This window comes from Ailuropoda melanoleuca, chromosome 13 (genome assembly GCF_002007445.2).
Source record: "Ailuropoda melanoleuca isolate Jingjing chromosome 13, ASM200744v2, whole genome shotgun sequence".
NCBI lineage: Eukaryota > Metazoa > Chordata > Mammalia > Carnivora > Ursidae > Ailuropoda > Ailuropoda melanoleuca.
The window spans coordinates 12,688,221-12,709,676 of NC_048230.1; the positions used below are offsets into that span (position 1 = coordinate 12,688,221).

The window sequence follows — 21,456 nt, forward strand, 5'->3', positions numbered from 1 at the left end:
CACAAAGAATTGGGGGAAAAAAGAAAAATAAGACTAAAAAATATGATATACAGACAGTTCACAGAAGCAATCTAAATGTCCAATAAACATTTTAAATGATGCTTAATCTTGCTAGGAATCTGGAAAACATGCATTAAGACAATAAGATGCCATTCTGCACATAGAAGATTAACTAAATTGAAAGTCTCATAATACCAAACACTAGAGGAAAAACACCATTCTCACACTCTGCTGGTTGATAAGGATGTAAAATGGTATAGGTGGAGAGCAAACCTGGCAATCACCATTAATGCAGAATATGGGCATACCCTAAGGCCCAGCAATTCTATTTTTAGATGTATTCCCTAGAGAAATCTTATACAAATACACAAGGAAATATGCACAATTCCACTTATATAACAGAAAAAACCTGAAAATAACCACATGTCCATCTTTAGGAAGGTAGATAAATTATGTATTATTCATAACAAAGAAACACTGTAAAGCAATTAAAATGAATTAACTAGAGCTACATGTCTAAAAACATGTATAGAAATGATATAAATACCAAATTTAGGACAGAGGAAGGAAAAATGGAGGAAGAAAAATAGTACACAGGGGTTCTAATTATATGCAAAAAAAACTTAAGTTGGTTGATGGATAAGTGCTATTATTTTCTCCACTTTTTTGTGACTAATATTTCATAATAAAGAGGTTCCCTGAGGAAAAAAACACTGTAAAGAAGTTATGCAAAACTAATATTTAAAAGATTTATTATTATAAATCCTACCCTGAAACCAATTCTGGAGTCCTGGTATTAAGAACTTACATCATTTCTACCCTTAAATTATAAATAGTGACTATTAAAAAAATACATACTCTGTAACTGATGTTACACTTTCCTGTCCAAAAGGTCCAACTGGATCATCCTTGAATTTATCACTTGGAAGCTGAGGTGGTAAAAACTCTACATCTTTTTTCTTTGGGACCTTGTAATACTTCCAGGCTATATTAGCTTCATCTTCTTCCAAGTTTACTGCTGTACCAACATACACTGTAGGTTCTACAGCTTCCTGGAATTGAGCTGGGAAAGACTGGGATAAACTGTCTATCCTATCTTCCATTGGTTTAGAAGGAACCAAGGGATCTGGTGTTGGCATTTGATAAAAATGTTGACTTTGAGGAGTTGAAGGTGTTTTAGTCACTCCTTCATCAACCACGTCACATGGGTGAGGACTAAGTGGAGGTGGCTGAGGTGAATTTGCCATTTCGGTGCCATGCATCTGAGGAGTCTTTGCTACATCATTAGTTCGGATGTTTGAAAATCTCACTTGACTATCTGGAGCGGAGATCACAAGTCTTTGGCTAGCTGAATCTGTATCCATGCCAACATCATCACTAACAGATACACGATGGTGAAATGGAGTCAAGGGGCGTTTCTGTGGTTTTTCACTCTTTTCTTGTTTTTCATTGGTCTTGTGCTTAGGAAGTACTTGTTGTTGCTGATTTAAAGATGGTGCCTGTCCTTGTTGTCCAGGATTTCTTGGTTTGAGATTTTTGTGCCTAAAAAGTTAAAAGAAATGTTTAACTTTTATAGTACCACTATTACATCAAAGTATGCCAAGTTAACACTACTGAACAATTCATATATTTGGTTTTTTACATATAAGTCTAAAAGTAAATAATTTGAATTTACATGGAAAAAATACTTTATTCAGCAACCTAAAACTAAGAACTGCGGAATGATTCATAACAGCCTTTGCTCATTTAATAGGTATACGATCTTCTGTTCATTTAATAGCTATGTGATCAGATAACCAAACATGGTTTACCTTACGTAACCTAAACATTTCAGTATCTGAATAAATAGAGCTAAAATTCTAGTTATTTTAAGATAATAAAGTATAGAAAGATCTGAAATCCATTCATTCACAAATGTACCTGATATTTCAGAACAATAGCCTGACTGAGCTCAATCACCATCTACAATCCTATAGCAACCCTCCAAAAAACTTATTGTACAGAAATGAAGTTATATCATTCTGGATAGCACTGTAACTATCCGATGGACTCCACACAGTATATCTAACTTCCTTCTCCCAAGGCTTACCACTACAGAAAGAATCAGCTAACTAGAAAAGAAAATGCCTAAAAGAATTATTTTCCTCATATTGTGAAGCAATTCTGAAACTGAAAACTTAAAACTATACACCTAAAAACCTAGTAAATGAACTTCGGAGTTTAACATTTAAATGTAGTAAAAATACTGTGCACCTTGGGATTTCTAAACTCAGCTGACAGTGATATATACAATATCTTTTTTTAAACTGAGAAACAAGGCAGGGGCGCCTGGGTGGCACAGCGGTTAAGCGTCTGCCTTCAGCTCAGGGCGTGATCCCGGCGATCTGGGATCGAGCCCCACATCAGGCTCTTTCGCTATGAGCCTGCTTCTTCCTCTCCCACTCCCCCGCTTGTGTTCCCTCTCTCGCTGGCTGTCTCTATCTCTGTCAAATAAATAAATAAAATCTTTAAAAAAAATAAAATAAAATAAACTGAGAAACAAGGCAAAAATGTGGAGCGATATGAAGTAAAAGCATTCAGTATTCACTAGATTTTTTAAGTTTTCTTTTAAAATCTCCTTTAGTAATGGTTTTGTTATATCAGAAATAACAAAAAAGAGTATGCAAATGCAATTGTAGTTAGTTTTTTGAAGAACCCTCTCTATTGAGGGAACATGCTGAACAACATCCTTCTGTACAGAGTCTAGGACACATGCATGGGGGAAAAAAGCATGCAAGTTATCAAAGAAAAGTGGAATTATGTCAAAAAGACACAGGAAAAATCCACCATTAACCTGATAACAAAATCAAAGACATTTTAAGAAAAGGAAATCATAGAACAATATCCCTCAAGAATATAAATCATTAACAAAATATTAGCAATCCAATAATATATAAAAGGATCACACATCATGAGCAAATGATATCTGTCCCAGGAATATAAAGTGTAACAGTCAATAGAAATCAATATTATTCATCACATTAACAGAGTAACAGAGAAAACCGTATAATTATCTCTAAGTACAGAAAAACATATGGCAAAATTCAACACATAATTCGTTACAAAAAGACTCAAAATGCAGACTAAAAATCTGATAAAGGACATCTATGAAAAACAACTAATACCATACTAAATGATAAAAGACTAAATAATTCATCCCTAAAAATGGCAACAAAGCAAAAATATTAACCCAACATTTCTATTCAATAATTGTATTGAAAGTTTCAGCCAATGTAATAAGAAAGAGAGATTAGAGATTTCAAAGAAAGAAGAAAAACTGTCTTTATTCATAGTAAACATGGTAAACTTTACAAGGAGGGGTCAGGCTGATCATCACCTTCTCAATTTCAACCAATTATTAAAAGTGGAACAACAATACATTTGTCTTCTGATGTGACACAATACAAAGCAACACTGCACCACCTATGAAGTATTCTCGTCAAAAATACTGAACCTCAGGGATGCCTCAGGGGCTCAGTTGGTTGAGCATCTGACCCTTGATTTCAGCTCAGGTCATCATCTCAGGGTCCTGGGATTGAGCCCGGTGTAAGGGTCTGCATGCTGAATGTGGAGCCCACTTAAGATTCTCTCTCCCTCCCCCCACCCACAGCTCAGGTGTGTGCTCTCTCTCCCAAAAATAAAATTAAAAAATAAAATTTAAAAATTAAAAAAACTGAACATGAATGCATTAAGCCTCTAGATCAGCACGGTCCAACAAAACTTTCTGTAATGACGGAAATGTTCTTTAAGTGGCTACTGAGGACCTAATAGGTGGCTAGTTCAACTGAGAAACTGAATTTTCAAGGGTATTTAAATCCAAACATTTTAAATAGCCACTAGTGGTTACTAACATAGCTAGAACTGGACGGCACAGCTCTAGGACTAACTGCCATTTACAGAAATGCAAGGGATAAAGGAAGAAATTAAAGTACACTAAAAGAACAAGTTACAATATATGAGAAATTGAGAAATCCAGAATGTGGAACATTCCACAGCATAACTGACACAGCTTCTCCAACCAAGTCCATGTCATAAAAATGGGGTAGGGGATTACAAAAGAGACCTAGACGACTTACCAAATCTATACTCCCTGTCCAGATCCTCGTCAAACAAACCAACTACAAAAAGACATTTCTGAGACAAATCTATATAAGGTATGAGATGATACTAAGAAAATACTATTCTTTTTATTAGGTGTGATAATGGAATTATAGTTATGTAAGAAAATGATAAAACAAAAAATATTAGAGTTGCACACTGAAGGAGTGAAATATTTAAGATTTGCTTTAAAAATCGTCAGCAAGGTGCACCTGGGTGGCTCAGTCAGTTAGGCACCTGCCTTTGGCTCAGGTCATGATCTCAGGGTCCTGAGATCGAACCCCTCATTGGGCTCCCTGCTCAGTGGGGAGCCTGCTTCTCCCTCTCCCTCTGCCCCTCCCTCCTGCTCATGGTCTATCTCTCACTCTCTCAAATAAATAAACAAAATCTCTAAAAAACAAAAAAAGTCTTCAGCAAGAGTGCAGCATAGGTGAATACCCAAATAAAGTACTATACCTTCATAGTATTATGGAGTAGCATAAACTTACAAGAAACATAGAGTTGGGTCTGTATGTGTTAACATAAAAAATACCCACGATTACCGTTTATCAAAATAAGCAAGTTGCAGAACAGTATACATAGCATGATTCCATTTGTATGAAAGAAAGCAGGCAGAGGAGAGGGAACTCAGGTTTTTAATTTTATTTCATGTGCATTATACGAATTATTCAAATTTAGCATTTAAAAATTTTTTATAAAAAATTGGTCATTAAAAAACAAGCAGTAGTTTATTCCAACGTAGAATAATCCCTTCTCTGATCCTGTCTGAATACTTTCAATGACAAGGCCCACATTACCTTATAAGGAAACGCATCCATCCCATTACTAAATAGCTCCAGTTGTTAAAAAATAGTTTTTTAAAAAAGATTTTATTTTATTTATTTGTCAGAGAGAGAGAGAAAGAAAGCACAAGCAGGGGGAGAGGAGAGGGAGAAGGAGAAGCAGACTCCCCATTGAGCAGGGAGCCTGATGTGGCATGCAATCCCAGGACCCTGAGATGACCTGAGCCGAAGGTTGACACTTACTTAACCGACTGAGCCACCTAGGTGTATTTTAGTGTTAACATCTGAAATTTATTGTATCACTTTCTATTTATATAGCTTGCTAAGTGCTAATTTTCTTAAGAACACTCTATCACACTAAAGCTTAATTTCAATAAATATGCAGTATTTAATTTTATTAATAACTGAAAAAAGCCAATTAAAACAATTTTATGCTTTTCTAGCAGCAAAAAAATAATTTTGAGGACCGTTCTCAGATAGTGAAAGCACAAGAAAAACCAGTACTTCTATATATAAAAAGTGGGAGTAAAACTGGTAGGATCTTTTTGAATTCACAAGTACTTAAATAGCCCCCTCTCCCACAACTCTATATCACATCACCCACCTAATTTTTTTCCTTCTTAGCACTCATCACTCTTAAAATCTAAAAAGATTAAAAATTCTTTTTTTTTTTTTAAATTATCATCTACCCCATTAGTGTACAGGCTTCATAATAGCAGGAGCCTTATTCACTAGTGTATCTGAGCCTAGGACATCTCCTATCATAAATTAAGTGTTCAAAAAAATCTAATAAATAATTGACAGCCACAGAAGTATTATTTTTTTTTTAAGTAAATACAAACAAAAACTTTTGGAAACAACCTATTTGTCCATCGAACCCAGAATGATTACATACACTATGGTACTTCTATTCAGTGGAATACCAAGAAGTTTTTAAAGATAATATGGCAGATCTACAAGTAATTAAATGGAACGATCTAAGGCACATTAAATGAAAAATATAGGCTGTCAAATATACCCATATTATATTTTTGTGTTGAGAGGAAAAACACATACAAAAAACTACAGAAAAACTATGGAAAGATAATACCTAATTGGCAAGCAGTCAATTCTAGGGAAAGGTAGTAGCATTTGGAAAGAGACTGAGAGTGGTCAAGGATAATGCCAGCTCTATTTATATAATTTAAATCTTTAAATCGTACATTACATACTCATGCAAACTGCTTATGTAACTATGCAGTTTTTTTCAAACTGATTTCTAAGAGAAATCAACATATCAGTTAGGGTCCAGTCCTGTCTCACGTAGAGGAAATCTACTATAGAGAATCAGTTACAAAAAAACAGAGGAACATGAGGCAACTCAAAGACTACCAATAGCAGAGAGCTTCCATGACTTCTTGAACTAAAAGGGCAGTAAGATGAAATAGTATCACCAGATCAAACAAGCTTGGGATGGTGTTAGAACCATAGTGGGATCTGTTCAGTGGTAAGCTGGACCATGGAAGAAGGGGCCATTAATAGGACACAGAACTGCTGCTGGAGTTGGCTCAAAAAAGGGGTGGAGAAATACACTGGCTTCCTTCCTCATCTCATCAACCAATCTTCTGTTAGCACATAACAGAGCCAAACCCAGAAAGCAACTGGGTCTAGCCAAATCATCATGTTGTACACTTTAAACTCTCACAATGCTATTTATCAATTACACCTCAATAAAGCTTGGGGGGGGAACAACAAGCACATGTAGAAAGCAAAGGAGCCTAGGAAATGTAATCCCCTGCAATATAGAACAGAGTAGGGAAAAGGCAAGGATAGATTTGACAGCAAACTGGCTATCACAGTTAAGTCATCAATGTGTGCCCTACTTCCTATATTCTATGGCAGCAGATGATACACATGGTGGCTCAACATCTACTTTAAGCCTTATTTAAGAATTAAATAAGAGAAACTGATTTGAGGGAAGTGGAGGAGGAATTAGAAGTACAAAATTCAATAATGGAAAAAAAAAAGTAAATGATCAGAAACTCTGTATTTCCTAGAGGAGCAAATATACCAAAATAAGTCACATGTATAGATTATACAAAATTTCACTGTATCAAATCTCTCTATACCTGGGAGGAATTTCTGGATATATGAGACACAGTAAGTTTTGAAAAACAAAAGTTCAGCTTAGAAACCAAGAATTTAAACTTAAACTTATGTTTACCAATATGCATTTTGAGGGTCTTCCTCTAAAACCATTTTAGGGGCATCCGAGTGGCTCAGTCAGTTAAGCGTCTGCCTTCAGCTCAGGTCATGATCTCAAGGTCCTGGGATCAAGCCTTGCATCAGGCTCCCTGCACACCGGGGAGCTTGCTTCTCCTCTCCCTCTACCACTCCCCCTGCTCACTCTCACTCTAATAAATAATAAAATCTTAAAAATAAATAAATAAAACCATTTTAAACAAATATACTTAAAAGTTTCATCTTTCAAGAAGAATAAAGCAAAAATATAGGTAGGGAACTAAAAAAGAAGAGCCGCTTGATAAAAACGCCAATATATGGAAAGAAAAGGCTAATTTCATTTAAGCATTCTACTGGTCTGAGACTAGGAACTGGCAAACTTTTTCTGTAAAGGACCAGATGGTAAATATTTTAAGCTCCGGAGGCCATACAGTCTGTGTCACAACTACTCAACTCTGTGAAAGCAGCCATAGTTGACATGTAAATGAACAGATGTGACTCTGTTCCAATAAATCTTATGGACATTAAAATTTGAATTTCATGTAAAATTTCACATGCCACAAAATATTGTGCTTTGATTTCTTCCAACTATTTAAAAATGTAAAAGGCATTTTCAGCTCACAGGCCATATGAAAACAGGCAGTGAGCCAATTTTGGCCAATGGATCATAGCTGCTGATCTCTGGTCTCAGACAAATAACATTATGGAGCTCTACATTGGAAGATTAAGTCTAGGTCTCCCCGTCCAAGTGGCTATGGTGTTAAACTATTTTAAACTATTGAACAAGAGCTAATCTATCCATATTTTTATTCCAATCTATCAGCAACAGACAAGTTTTTAACCCAGTTGTCAGACTTTAAAAAATTATAGTCTCTAATAGAAGAATCTATGTAGATACATCTAACCTATGCAAAAAAACAAATCAGAACACTTGAGAGTCTGTTACCATTCTCTCTTTTTTTTTTAAGATTTTGAGAGAGAGAAAGAGAGAGAGAGAGTGAGCACACACAAGCAGGGGTTGAGGCAGAGGGAGAAGCAGACCCCCAGCTGAGCAGGGAACCCAATGCAGGGCTCGATCCCAGGACTCTGGGATCATGACCTGAGCTGAAGGCAGCCGCTTAACCGACTGAGCCACCCAGGTGCCCCTCTGTCACTGTATTCAGTCAAGCAAAGCTAATGTAAGAAAAACCTTGGCCCTAACATATAGGCGCCCCAGTCCTTTGGCTCACATCTGCGACCAAAGAGTAACTGTTAGCTCACAAGTTCTGGTAAGGGATGTTAGTGCCATTATTTGTTTACAAAATTGCAAAAGCATATGATCTACCTTTCATTTTAGAATAAAGTAATAAACTCTAGGCAATATAATCTGAATGCTTCTGATAACCAAATCTCAAAGTCTCCAACATAGAAATAAAATTGCCTGGGGCGCCTGGGTGGCACAGCGGTTAAGCGTCTGCCTTCAGCTCAGGGCGTGATCCCGGCGTTATGAGATTGAGCCCCACATCAGGCTCCTCTGCTGTGAGCCTGCTTCTTCCTCTCCCACTCTCCCTGCTTGTGTTCCCTCTCTCACTGGCTGTCTCTATCTCTGTCGAATAAATAAATAAAATCTTAAAAAAAAAAAAAAAAGAAATAAAATTGCCAAAAGAATTTCAAGTTCATCCATTCTTCTATTAATCTTTAACCAATGTAGTCAATTAGAAAGTTTGTATTTTAACAGTGCAGCTTCAAACCCTTGTAGAATCATACTTTCTGAATCTTATTTCAACATTTCACCTACCGTTTGCCCAAAAGGATGTTACAAGAAACTGCTGCGCAAAACCTAATACCATATTTACTATAAAAAGGATTGCAGAAATTTTCACCTAGTATATATCACCTTTTTATGAGAACCTATGGGAGAAATTTCTCAGGCACCGTGCCATCTGTGAACTCTTTTCTCAAGAGACTTGTGTACCATTTAACTTATAGATACTATACATACTATAATCCAGGATAGAATTCTCTTTTATTTAGTTGTAAAACCAAGTCTTCACGGTTCAGCTCTGGTAACTGTGTAAAGACTATGGCATACATTTGTAGGTACTTCTATAATCAGCTCCAAGTCACTCAATTTTTTTTCCCTCAAATTTTCTTTTGAAAAAAATCCTCACACATTGTGCTTAGGTCTCACTTTGAGCTAGCTTACCTAAGTATTCAACAGCATAAGAAGCTATCACACACACGTATACAGACACCAATCAACTGGGAAAAAAAACAAAACTACCTCAAACAGCTGCAATTTGTTCTTTGTGTGGCTTCAACAAAATCCCAGGATGCTACTTTATCAGGTATCTCTTCTTCAGATAGACCACCTGATGAAGCTGAATATTTCCTCCTAAGATTTGAAATTATAAAATTCTTTAGAATTCATAAGGTTTTCTAGAACCATGAATTAAACATTAAAATTGAAGTTCAAAAATCAGATTTATAAAGTCATACAAATGACTCTATATATACTTAGAATATCTCTGTACAAGTAACTACCGACATGCAATATTTTAAACTTGAAAATGAAAACACATACTTGTTCTGTGCTCTGTTCATATTGCATTCTTGCCAAACTCTATCCACCACATGATTTGCTAATTTTCTGGGTATTTTCCCACCATGGTGGCTAGTACTATCAGAGTTGAAGCCATCAGATACTGAAGAAAATTTGACCCACTTCTGGGCGGACTGAGGATCAACTGAAAACAAAAAGAATAGGCTATAGGACGAAATAAATCAATCAGAGAAAGACAATTATCATATGATCTCACTCATACGTGGAATCTGAGAAACAAGGCAGAGGATCATAGGGGAAGAGAGGAAAAAATGAAACAAGATGAAACCAGAGAGGGAAACAAACCATAAGAGACTCTTAATCTCAGGAAACAAACTGAAGGTTGCTGGAATGGAGGGGCGGGTGGGAGGGATGGGGTGGCTGGGTGATGGACACTGGGGAGGGTATGTGTTGTGGTGAGCACTGCGTATCGTGTAAGACTGATGAATCACAGACCTGTACCCCTGAAACAAATAATACATTATATGTTAATTTAAAAAAAAAAGAGAAAGAAAAAAGAAAAAAAAGAGTAGACTATAGAAGAAAAAAGTACATTTAAAGTAACATTATTTGGGTTTGGGTTTTTCTTATTTTGTTTTTGTTTTTGAGGGGGGTTGGGTTTTTTGCTTGTTAATTTGTTATACAATGTACTCCACAGCTATCTGGTATGCCTCCATGTATTTTGAGGCAAAAAGCATGTTACTTTACTTAAAATACAGAAAGCAAAAAATCCAGAGGACATAAACTTGATGGTAGTGTTATATCAATGTTGACTTCCTGACTTTGAGGATTAAATGGTAGATATATAGGAGAGTGTTCTAAAGTCTGGGAAATACACTGAGTACATGGGTGTAATGGGGCATTGTGTCTGCAGCTTGTTCCCAAATGGCTGAGAAAAAGACCAATGATAATGAATGTATACATCTAGAGAGGGTGATGGAACAAATGCTAACATTTTGGAAATCTGGCTGAGGGAGTTCTTTGTATTTTACACGGAAACTTCTCAGTAAGTCTGAAATTACTTCAAAATAATTATTTTTTAAGTGCTGATATATTCAAGACAGCAGATTTATAACTAGTGATCATGAAACAGATTAATTCAATACCTGTTTGGACTTCCTCAGGAGATGTAGGTGGTGTAAGAGTAACTGAAGACATAGCAGGATCTCTTGTGGAAGCAGGCACTTGGTGGACACCCAAGCAAGAAGCTGAACAGTGAGAGGATCCCACAGAGCTAGGAGTAGGAATGTCTGACTGAGGGACTAGAACAAAGCATGCTGGGTAGATCATTCGGACACCAGCTGAAAGGAAAAAATAATGGACAAGAAAATAAATTACCACTGTGACTATAGAGGGGTTAGGTTCACTCAAAAGTACTGTAATGGAAAATTACATGTGATTGTATTTGCTTAAATAAAATAAAAATATATTTAATGTATTTTTATAAATATATTTTCCTTTTGGCATAATGTTTTTTGGAAGAAACCACGAGAAGATTTAGTGGTTACCTTCAGTGAGAGACTCAGAACCAAGCAGCTTTCTCTTTTCATTTTTGGATTTTCTAACCATGAGAGTGTATTACTTTTAAATCTTTATTTGCAAATCTGACAAACTATAAAGTGTATTCTTTAAAAAAAATGTTTTTAAGTTTAACAAAGGTAATCTGGGCAACAGAATTATGGACCGTTTTCTGCTTTCTTCTTCATAGATCTTTTTATGAAAGCCTAATATATGATTGTGTTTTGTTTCTGGTTTTGTCACAACTACCCTGGTAGTAATGCATTTATTGAAATTCAATACTGGTATTCTTTTTTATTTAAAAAAACAAAAAAAAACAAAAACGTGAATAAGGCAATGTTCCCATTGTAACATTGCCATATGATTCCATTAAACACTGTTGCAGATTCTAATCCTAATTATCTGCTCAATTATACATTCCCCACACCTCCCCCACCTCTCTAACATGGAGTATACCTATTCACTCTATTGTTAGGCTAGGCTGTGTGACCTGCATGTGATATACACCAGATCCCAACAGGAGCTTTAAATGCTCTTGCAAGATCAGTGCAGCCTCTCTTATTCCTGTCCTTTCCCTCAAGATGAGCATGTCCCAAATATAGTTTACCTTGTTAATCTGGGTCCCTGAATGAGAAGACACATAGAGAAGAGCCAATATGAAAAGAGCTGACCTGGGCAGAGCAGATCAAAGCCACAAGTTCTTTAGGTGCATTTTCTACCTTTTAAAAGTTATCAGAGGCAACAGTTTTACCAAATGTTAAAATACTACTTAACACAGGTGGTCAACTTTCCAGCTTCCAAATGTTACTCATTCACAGTTATCTTCTTCCCACCTTTAGCATGCTTACCTCTAAGTGGAATATATTTCCTTGCCCCAATGACTTTGGCAGGCCAAAGTGACTAGTTTTGTCTAATGGAGTGTGAGCAGATGTAACATACATTATATCCTAGCAGAAGCTTTAAATATACTTACATAGTTACACTAAGTCCTTAATATTCCTCTGTTCTTGTAAGAACAGTATGTCCCAGATAGTGGGTACTCATTGACCCTACATTATAGAATGACAAGATACAAGAAGCCAAACCACAACCTACATGCAGCCCTTATGTAATGTGAGGAGAAAAGAAAGAAACAAATGTTTAATGCTGAAAGCCACTAAGGTATTGGAATTATTATTCAGCAAAATCTAACTAGTACACAGTCACATATTTTCCCCTTAAAATTACTACTCAAAATCCATACCAACAAGAACTTCTACTGCAGCTAAAGAATCATCTTCCCAATCCATATCTTCCTGTTTTTCTTCAGACATCTCCTTTAAGCAAGATGAGATAGGATAGAATTGTTTCCATTCACCAATCAATTTTTTGGTAGCTGAATCAGACATCTTGAATGCTTGTCCTGTGAGAGTGCCATTTAGTCCAAATGGGCTTAAGATTACTAGAAACCCAAGACAGACATCAAGTAAGTAACTAAAGACTGGTACACCAAATAAGATCACATTGAATAGTTTGACAAGTAATTATGTAATCTAAAAAAGAAAAGGAAACTCATAACAATCATTTCAGAGAAAAATTTATTATACTTCATTACTGTGAAGATAAAGCACAATATTTAATTTACTATAAATCTTAAAATTTTGTCCACCCAAAAAATCCTAGTTCGTAAGAATTTCAACATGAGTTGGGGTTATATGTATATCCTTCAACTTCTCGATTTCCAGTAAGGAAAAGCAATTTGAAGAAAAACTGGGTGTGTGTGCGTGAGTATAAATCTAAGTACTTTTATTATGTACTGCCATGTACATTTTTAAAAAGCAAATCCTAGGGTTAGAATTAAAACAAGACCACACTGTCAGTCCTTAAAAACAAATCATCAATCTTGTATAAATATCAAAGTCCCTATGTACCAATGTTAAAAATGGCTTATGTGACTGGACACAAAAGATGGCCTTGAAAACATAAACATATATATCTGCTAAGTGCTATTAAAACATGCTATCATTCATGTGAAAGAATTTTTAAAAATAATACTTGTTTTAAAAAACGTTTCATTGATTTAAAACTCTAATAGGGAAGAAGAAAATAAACTACATCAGAATCATCACTAGGCTGAAGATCAGGAGAAATCTCATTAATACCAAAATTTAGAATTACCAATTGCAATCATGGAACATTGCATCAAAAACTGGGGATGTACTGTATGGAGACTAATATAACAAAATAAAAATTATTAAAAAAAATAAAATAAAATTACCAATTGCAGTAAGAGTTTTCTTGAAACAATAAGATCAAAATATCCAAGCCAGTAAAATAATCTACCTTGAAATGGGCTATTAGACTGTTGAGCAAGGGTGATATGCTCTTCACTAAGAAGGTATACAGGTTGATGTTGGTTAATTTCCACACTGGTACAAACATTGCTGTCTCCATGCAAGAAAAAGGTGAAAGAGCAGGACAAGTGTTCACTGATAAAGAAGAAAAAGTTATATTTTAGTGATGATTAATAGCCAAAATAAAAGTTAACTTGCTTTTCTCTAAGAAGTTATACTACAAAAATGCACATTTCTCTTTAACCCAAAAATTCTACTTCATCATCTGAAGGGGGGGAAAAATCACAGATAAAAGCAGAGATTTAGTTCTAAGAAATGTTCTTCACAGCACTGTTTATAGTAGTAAAAGCTGCAAATAGAGGAACCTGTAAACAAGGTAGGTACACCCACACATACCCTTATAATACAGCCACCAAAGTAAAGGTAAAGGGGAAGTGAGTTTAATGGCAAGCGTAGGCCACCAAAATAATAAAGTCTCAGGTTTTTTTTAATTGAGTGTAAAAAATCTACATGTGCAATTGAATTAAGGAAGACCTAATTTTTGTTTATTTTCCCTTCTAATTAAAAATTAAATACAACTGTATTTTCTCATTTTATTATTTCTGAAATTGGGCTACATTCAATCAGTCAAGCATTTAATGTACTGCCCTCCTCTGACCCCCAATGGTAAGTTATTTTAAAGCAATGATGGATCTCACAATTGAAGGCATCCTAGAATCGAAGCTATATGCAAAGTAGAACATCTTATGAAATTTAGATATGGCTGGGAAAATAAAAGTTACCAAGAGGAAAGCACAAGGATCCTTAACATAAAACATAGAAAGCTCAAATGGCCCAGAAGAGGAGACTGTACACTAAGAAGAATCCACTTTTCTTACTTCTTCTCCACCCACTTACTTAAGAATTCGTTTTGGGGTGCTGGGTGGCTCAGTCGGTTAAGCGGCTGCCTTCCACTCAGGTCATGATCCCAAGGTCCTGGGATCGAGCCCTGCATAAGGCTCCTTGCTCAGCTTCTCCCTTTCCCTTTCCCTCTGCCACTTTCCCTCCGCCTGCCCCTTTCTTCCTTTCCCTCTGCCTGCGGTCTCTCTCTTTCAAACAAATAAATGAAACCTTAAAAAAAATTTTGTCTTGAAGAACCAGTTCTTTAAAATATAATCATTAATAAACTAAAAACCTGTTGTATCTATCTATAAGCCCTCTTGAATTATTTCTGAAAAACTCAAGGGCACAAAAAATTAAGTTATAGTAAAAGTAATACTATAGCGAACAAAAGTGGGGGGGGAAAAGTCAGATCAAGAGGTGAAGCATAATGCAGACCTGAGAATGTCTTCATTTTATATATATATATATATCGGGGAGCCAGCAGATTGTCTTAAGTTGACAGAACAATCAAAAAACTGAAATTTCAAGCATATCACTCAAGTTAAAAAATATCTAACAGAAAAACTGACAATATACTATCACTAATAAAGCAAATCTTATCTCTCATGGTAAAGAATCAGTAGATACTGTCTAAAGTTGATTAATCAAGGTCTAGAGCTATAAGCATCTCTGTAATTATGACAGTAACCACTAGAAATAGTAAGCAAAAAAGTTAAAACACAAAAGATGGAAAACTAAACCTGGTTACTTCTAGGGAATGGGACTAAAGCAATGCTTAACTGCTTAAGGGATCTTCAGGCTTTCAAAATTTGTAATATTCTATACTGCTTAAATCATATTACTTTTAAATTTTTAAAAATAATTAATTCTTGGGCTGCCTGGGTGGCTCCGTCAGTTAAGCGTCTGCCTTCAGCTCAGGTCATGATCTCAGGGTCCTGGGGATCAAGCCCTGCATGGGGCTCTCTACTTAGCAGGGAGTCTGCTTCTCCCTCTCAAATAAATAAAAAATCATTTACAAAAATGATGAATTATTTAATCAAAGATTACTGTATCTTTTCCCACCCCAGCAGCTTTTGTTGCTTTTTTTAAGAAACTTAATTTTGGAATAACTTTAAATTTACAGAAAAGTTGCAAAGGTATACAGAGTTCTCATACACCCTTTACCCAGTTTCCCCTGAAATTATACATCTTACATAACGATAATACATTTGTCAAACAAGTAATTAACACTGGTACATTAATTCCAGTCTTTATTTGGACTTCACAAGATTTTCCACTTAACCATTTTTCTGTTTCAGGATACAATCCAAGATACCACACTGCATTTAGCCAATAGATTTTCCCCCCAGCCTTACTGAAGCATAACTGATAAAGCCAAATAGTTTTTAAACAGGAAATAAAATTAATTATTTTAACTAATTTATTAAATATATTAAGCTTGTTACTCATATGATTTGAAAGACCAATCCTATTGGAACAGCTACTGGTTTGAGTTAATTACAAAGCCTATAGATATTTGCTTTGGTATAAGAGTAAAATCTAAAATAATCACCAAGATAAGATACTTAACTAATAACTTTGAGAACTGTCCATCGAAAAGCGGACCATTGCTAATGCCCATTTAAAATAAAGACAATTTTATTCTTTGCTTTCCAGCAGTGCTAAGGCACCCATACTATAAAATAGGGGGGGAAAAAAGTACCAAACACAAACCTAACTCCAAAGACTTAAAGCGAAACACACACACATTCAAAAGAACTCTGCATTAAACTTAGTATTATATTCAGATCTAAATGCACTATATACTAAGCCACCAAGTGAAAGCAAGTATTATTTCTTTATTCAACAAGTATTCTGTGGCTAAGCACATGGCACTATACTAAAAACACATTTAATTAGTGTGATGTTTTAAGGGCTATTTAAAGACCAGGTATAGGACCTATGAGAATGTCTCAACAAGACCTAGATAATGAAAACAAACTTTAATTCCTAAACGGAAAATAATCAAACTTGGGTAACAACATAAAAGTTATTCTTATGTCTCATGGTACATTACATCAGCCTACCCCCAATATCTATTTCTTCTCCAACCTCATCTCTTACTAGTTTAAGTCTTCCTTTAATACTTTTCCTTCTCCTCAACTGGCCTCTCCGTAGTTCCTTAAACACACCAGGCCTTTGTATCTACTGTTACTCAATCTGAAACACTTCACATATCTACTACATTTACCTTCATTAGCTTTTTCTGTTCAGATACCTTGTAGATGACAGCTTTCACCAATCACCCTACCTTAAACTGTCCCTTAATTCCTATTCTGGGATAGGTTTCATTTGGGTAAATAATCACAATCTAAAATTTTAGTTTACTTTTTTCTTATAGTCGCCCCAGAACGTGAGCTCTATTGGAGGAGGAATCTTCTTTGCTCAAGGCTGTATCCCCAGCTTTTAGAATAGATCCTTGACACACAGTAGGTACGCGCTAAATACTGTAGGATAAAGTCTGTATCTGAGCAACTTACTTCTAATCAAACATTCCTTTTCTTATCAAGTCTGTAACTGTATAGTTGTCCAAAGCTAGAAAAGTAAATCACCCTTAACTTCTTTTTCCTAAACTCCCTATGGTCAACTAATCCATCACTAATTCCTACTGATTCTAATTCTTATTTTTTTTTTTAAAGATTTTATTTATTCGACAGAGAGAGAGACAGCCAGTGAGAGAGGGAACACAAGCATGGGGAGTGGGAGAGGAAGAAGCAGGCTCATAGCGGAGAAGCCTGATGTGGGGCTTGATCCCATAACACCGGGATCACACCCTGAGCCGAAGGCAGATGCTTAACCGCTGTGCCACCCAGGTGCCCGATTCTAATTCTTAAATATCCGTGATTCGTCAGTTGTCTTTTTAAGGTCTGAATAACTATTAAAATCTCTAATTTATCTTCTTTTCACTGCTGCCAGCAATCTTTCTAAAAATTAATTCTGATCATGTAACTGGCAGGCTCAAAATCAACAGGTGCCCAATGCCTTAAGGACTAAAAAACAAAACAAAACCTCAAAAACCTTAGTACAGCACTTTGGATCCTTTGTTATCTGATCCTTGCTTAACTTTCCAGGCAGAGGTACTTAATCCACCAAGAACCAGAACCCCTCCTTTGTTTACCACAAATTCCTCCCCACCTCTTATTCTTCAACACTCCTTTATTTTTTCAAAAGATTTTAGAGAGAGGGCGAGCGTGCCCAGGGGAATGTGAGGAAGGGCAGAAGGAGAGAGAATCTTTCAAGCAGACTCCACACTGAGTGAGAAGCCCTTCCCTGGGCTTGAGCTCAGGACCCACGAGATCATGACCTGAGCCAAAACCAAAAGCTGGACGCTTAACTGACTGAGCCACCCAGACAGCCCACTTCAACACTCCTTTAAACATCATCTCTGTGCTCCCATAATATTCTATGCTTATCATAATATTTATCGTAACACTATTATTTAACTAATTGAATGCCCTGCCAAGTTCTAACTTCCTTGATAAAAAGAATTATAACTTTAATATTACAAAAAATTGAGTTATTGGTCCCAATTCTTCACCCCATTCTCATTTCTTTAATCATGGTAAAAAACACAACATAAAATTTACCATCATAATCATTTTTAGGTGTACTGTTCAGTAATGTTAAGTATAGTCATATCGTTTTGAAATAGATTACCAGAACTTTTTCATCTTGCAAATCTGAAATTACACCCACTAAACAACAATCCCTTCTTTCTACCTCTCCCAGCCCCTGGCAACCACCGTTCTATTTTCTGTTCTATCAATTTGACTACTTCAGCTCTACCTCGTGTAAATAGAATCATAGTTTGTGGCTTTTTTCACTTAGCATAATGTCCTCAAGATTGATCCATGGTGTAGCATGTGACAGGATTTCTATCCTTTTAAAGGGTGAATAATAATCCACTATGTACATAACACAGTTTGTTTAACCATTCATCCATCAATGGACACTTGGGCTGTTTCCACCTCTTGGCTATTGGGAATAGTGCTGCTATGAACATGGGTAAGCAAATCTCTTCGAGATCCTGCTTTCCAAGGAAACGAAAGCAAAATGAACTACTGGGACTTCAACAAGATAAAAGGCTTTTTGCTTTTTTTTAAGGATTTATCTATTTGAGACAGCGAGAGTGCACAAGCAGGTGGCAGGGGCAGAGGGAGAGAGAGAATACTTAAGCAGACTCCCTTCTGAGCACAGAGCATGATGCAGGTCTCAATCCCAGGACCCTGAGATCAGGACCTGAGCCAATATCAAGAGTTGGTCGCTTAGCCCACTGAGCCACCCAGGCACCCCAAGATAAAAAGCTTTTCCACAATGAAAGAAACAATCAACAAAACTAAAAGGCAACCTTTAGAATGGGATAAGATATTTGCAAATAACATATCTGATAAAGGGTTAATATCCAAAACCTATAAAGAACTAATCCAACTGAACACCCAAAAAACAAATAATCCAGTGAAGAAATGGGCAGGAGACAAGAACAGACTTTTTTCCAAAGAAGACATCTGGATGGCTAACAAACACAGGAAAAGATACACAACATTACTTAACATCAGGGAAATAGGAAACAAAACTACAATGAGATGCCACCTCGCACCAGTCCAAATGGCTAAAATTAACAACTCAGGAAACAAGAGGTGTTGGTGCGGATGCGGAGAACGGGGAACCTTCTTACACAGTTGGTGGGAATGCAAACTGGTGCAGCCACTCTGGAAAACAGTATGGAGTTTCGTCAAAAAGTTAAAAACAGAACTATCCTATGACCCAGCAATTACACTCCTAGGTATTTAGCCAAAGGATACAAAAATACAAAAACTGATTTGAAGGGATACACACATCCTGATGTTTACAGCAGCATTATCGACAATAGCCAATTACGGAAAGAACCCCAAATCCATCAACTGTGAGTGGATAAAGAAGTAATAGTATACATATACAATGGAATATTACTCAGCCACAAAACAGAATCTTGCCCTTTGCAACAACGTGGATGGAGCTAGAGTATATTATGCTAAGTGAAATAAGTCAGAGAAATACAAATACCATATGATTTTGCTCACGTGGGGAGTTTAAGAAACAAAACAGATAAACGTGGGCGGGTGGGGGGAAGAGAGGCAAACCATAAAACAGACTCTTAACTACAGAAAACAAACTGAAGGTTGCGGGGGGGAGCACTGAGTGTTACATGTGATGAATCGCTATACTATATTTCTGAAATTAATATTACACTATATGTTAAGTAACTAGAATTTAAATAAAAACTCAAAAAGAAAACAAACAAGATCTATTCTCTTAGAAGTAGGACTGCTGGATCACATGGTAGTTCTAGTCTTAACTTTTTGAGGAACCTACATAAATGTTTTCCATAGTGGTTGTACCATTTTATAATCCCAACAACAGTGAACAAGCGTTCCAATTTCTCTATCCTAACACTTGATATTTTTCATTTTTTTGATAGTAGTCATCCTAACTGATGTGAGGTGGTATCTCATTGTGGTTCTGACTTGCATTTCTCTGATCAGGGATATTGACCATCTTTTTATATGCTATTGGCCATCCCTGTATCTTTGAAGAAATCTTTGCAAGTCTTTTGCCCAATTTTAAATTGGGTTACTTGACTTTTTGTTGCTGAGTTGTAGTTCTTTACACATGCTGGATATTAACCCCTTATCAGATACATAATTTGCAAACATTTTCTCCCATTTTCTCCCTTTTCACTACTGATGCACAAAGGTATTTAAGTTTGATACAGTTCTATTTGTTTATTTTTGCTTTTGTTGCCTATGCTTTTGGTGTCATAACCAAGAAATCACTGCCAAATCTAATGTCTAAAGCTTTCCCCATTTTCTTCTAGATGATTTGTTTTAGGTCTTACACATTTAGGTTTTTAATCCATTTTGAGTCAATTTTTGTATATAATGTAAGATAAAAGCCAACTTCATTCTTTTACCTGTGGATACTATGTTTTCCCAACACCATTTGTTGAAGAGACTATCTCTTCCCCACCGAGTAGTCCTGGCACCCTTGTCAAAGATCATTTCAATACATACATACTAGTTTATTTCTGGACTTTCTACTCCATTGGTTTACATGTCTGTATGCTAGTACCATACTGTTTGATTACTGTAGCTTTGTAATTATGTTTTGCTCACCCTCTCTTCATTTAGGGTCTTTGGCGTAACACTGCAGTTCCTCCCATTAGAGGTGAAATATACTTCCCCAACCTTGACTCAGGCTTGCTTTGTGACTTGCTTTGGCCAAGCAGAAGCATAAAACATGCTTAAACAATCTGGACTGCCCTCCAATGCTTCTTTCATTGCCATGAGAATCATCTGAAATATACTTTTACCCAACTTAGAGTTTACAATGTGGAGTAGACTGGCTAACCCCCAGCTGATCAGCAGGTACATTAATGAGAATATCTAACTGCTGCATTAAGCCTCCACATTTTGGCAGTGCTTTGTTATACAACAGTGGCCAATACAGAAACTGGCACAAAAAGTGAGGTCTACTGTGACAAAAATCTAAATATGTGGCATTGGCTTTGGGACCAGCTGACTGATAGCAAGGAACATAAGACACTGAAAAGGGATGAGGAAATTATTAAAAGGTGACCCATGTTATATAATAGAGAAATGCCAGAAGGGGCACCTGGGTGGCTCAGTAGATTAAACATCTGCCTTCGGCTCAGGTCATGATCCCAGGGTCCTGGGATCCAACCTCGCATCAGGCTCCCTGCTCAGCCAGGAGTCTGCTTCTGCCTCTCTTTCTGCCCCTTCCCTTTGCTCATGCTCACTCTCTCTCGAACAAATAAAATCTTAAAAGAAAAAAAAAAAAGAAGAACTGTTGCCTGAAATAATCTAGAAGGCAGAAAATGTGCCTAATGAATTTACAGAGTTGGAGAAAAAAGATCAAGTCAAAATGTAACTTGATTGTTACTAACTATACTTGATAAGGTACTAAA

The 21,456-nt window shown here is 36.2% G+C and overlaps 1 protein-coding gene across 1 annotated transcript in view; it reads right to left on the reverse strand.

The window, feature by feature from the left end:
- Positions 1–21,456, reverse strand: part of MED13 (mediator complex subunit 13) — a 97,654-nt gene that overhangs the window by 53,082 nt on the left and 23,116 nt on the right. The window contains exons 4-9 of the mRNA XM_002924346.4: positions 13,561–13,706; positions 12,482–12,679; positions 10,827–11,021; positions 9,703–9,865; positions 9,403–9,513; positions 859–1,542 (exon numbers count right to left, since the gene is read on the reverse strand). Coding sequence (XP_002924392.1) covers positions 859–1,542; positions 9,403–9,513; positions 9,703–9,865; positions 10,827–11,021; positions 12,482–12,679; positions 13,561–13,706 — 1,497 coding nt within the window. The remainder of the gene's footprint in view (positions 1–858; positions 1,543–9,402; positions 9,514–9,702; positions 9,866–10,826; positions 11,022–12,481; positions 12,680–13,560; positions 13,707–21,456) is intronic.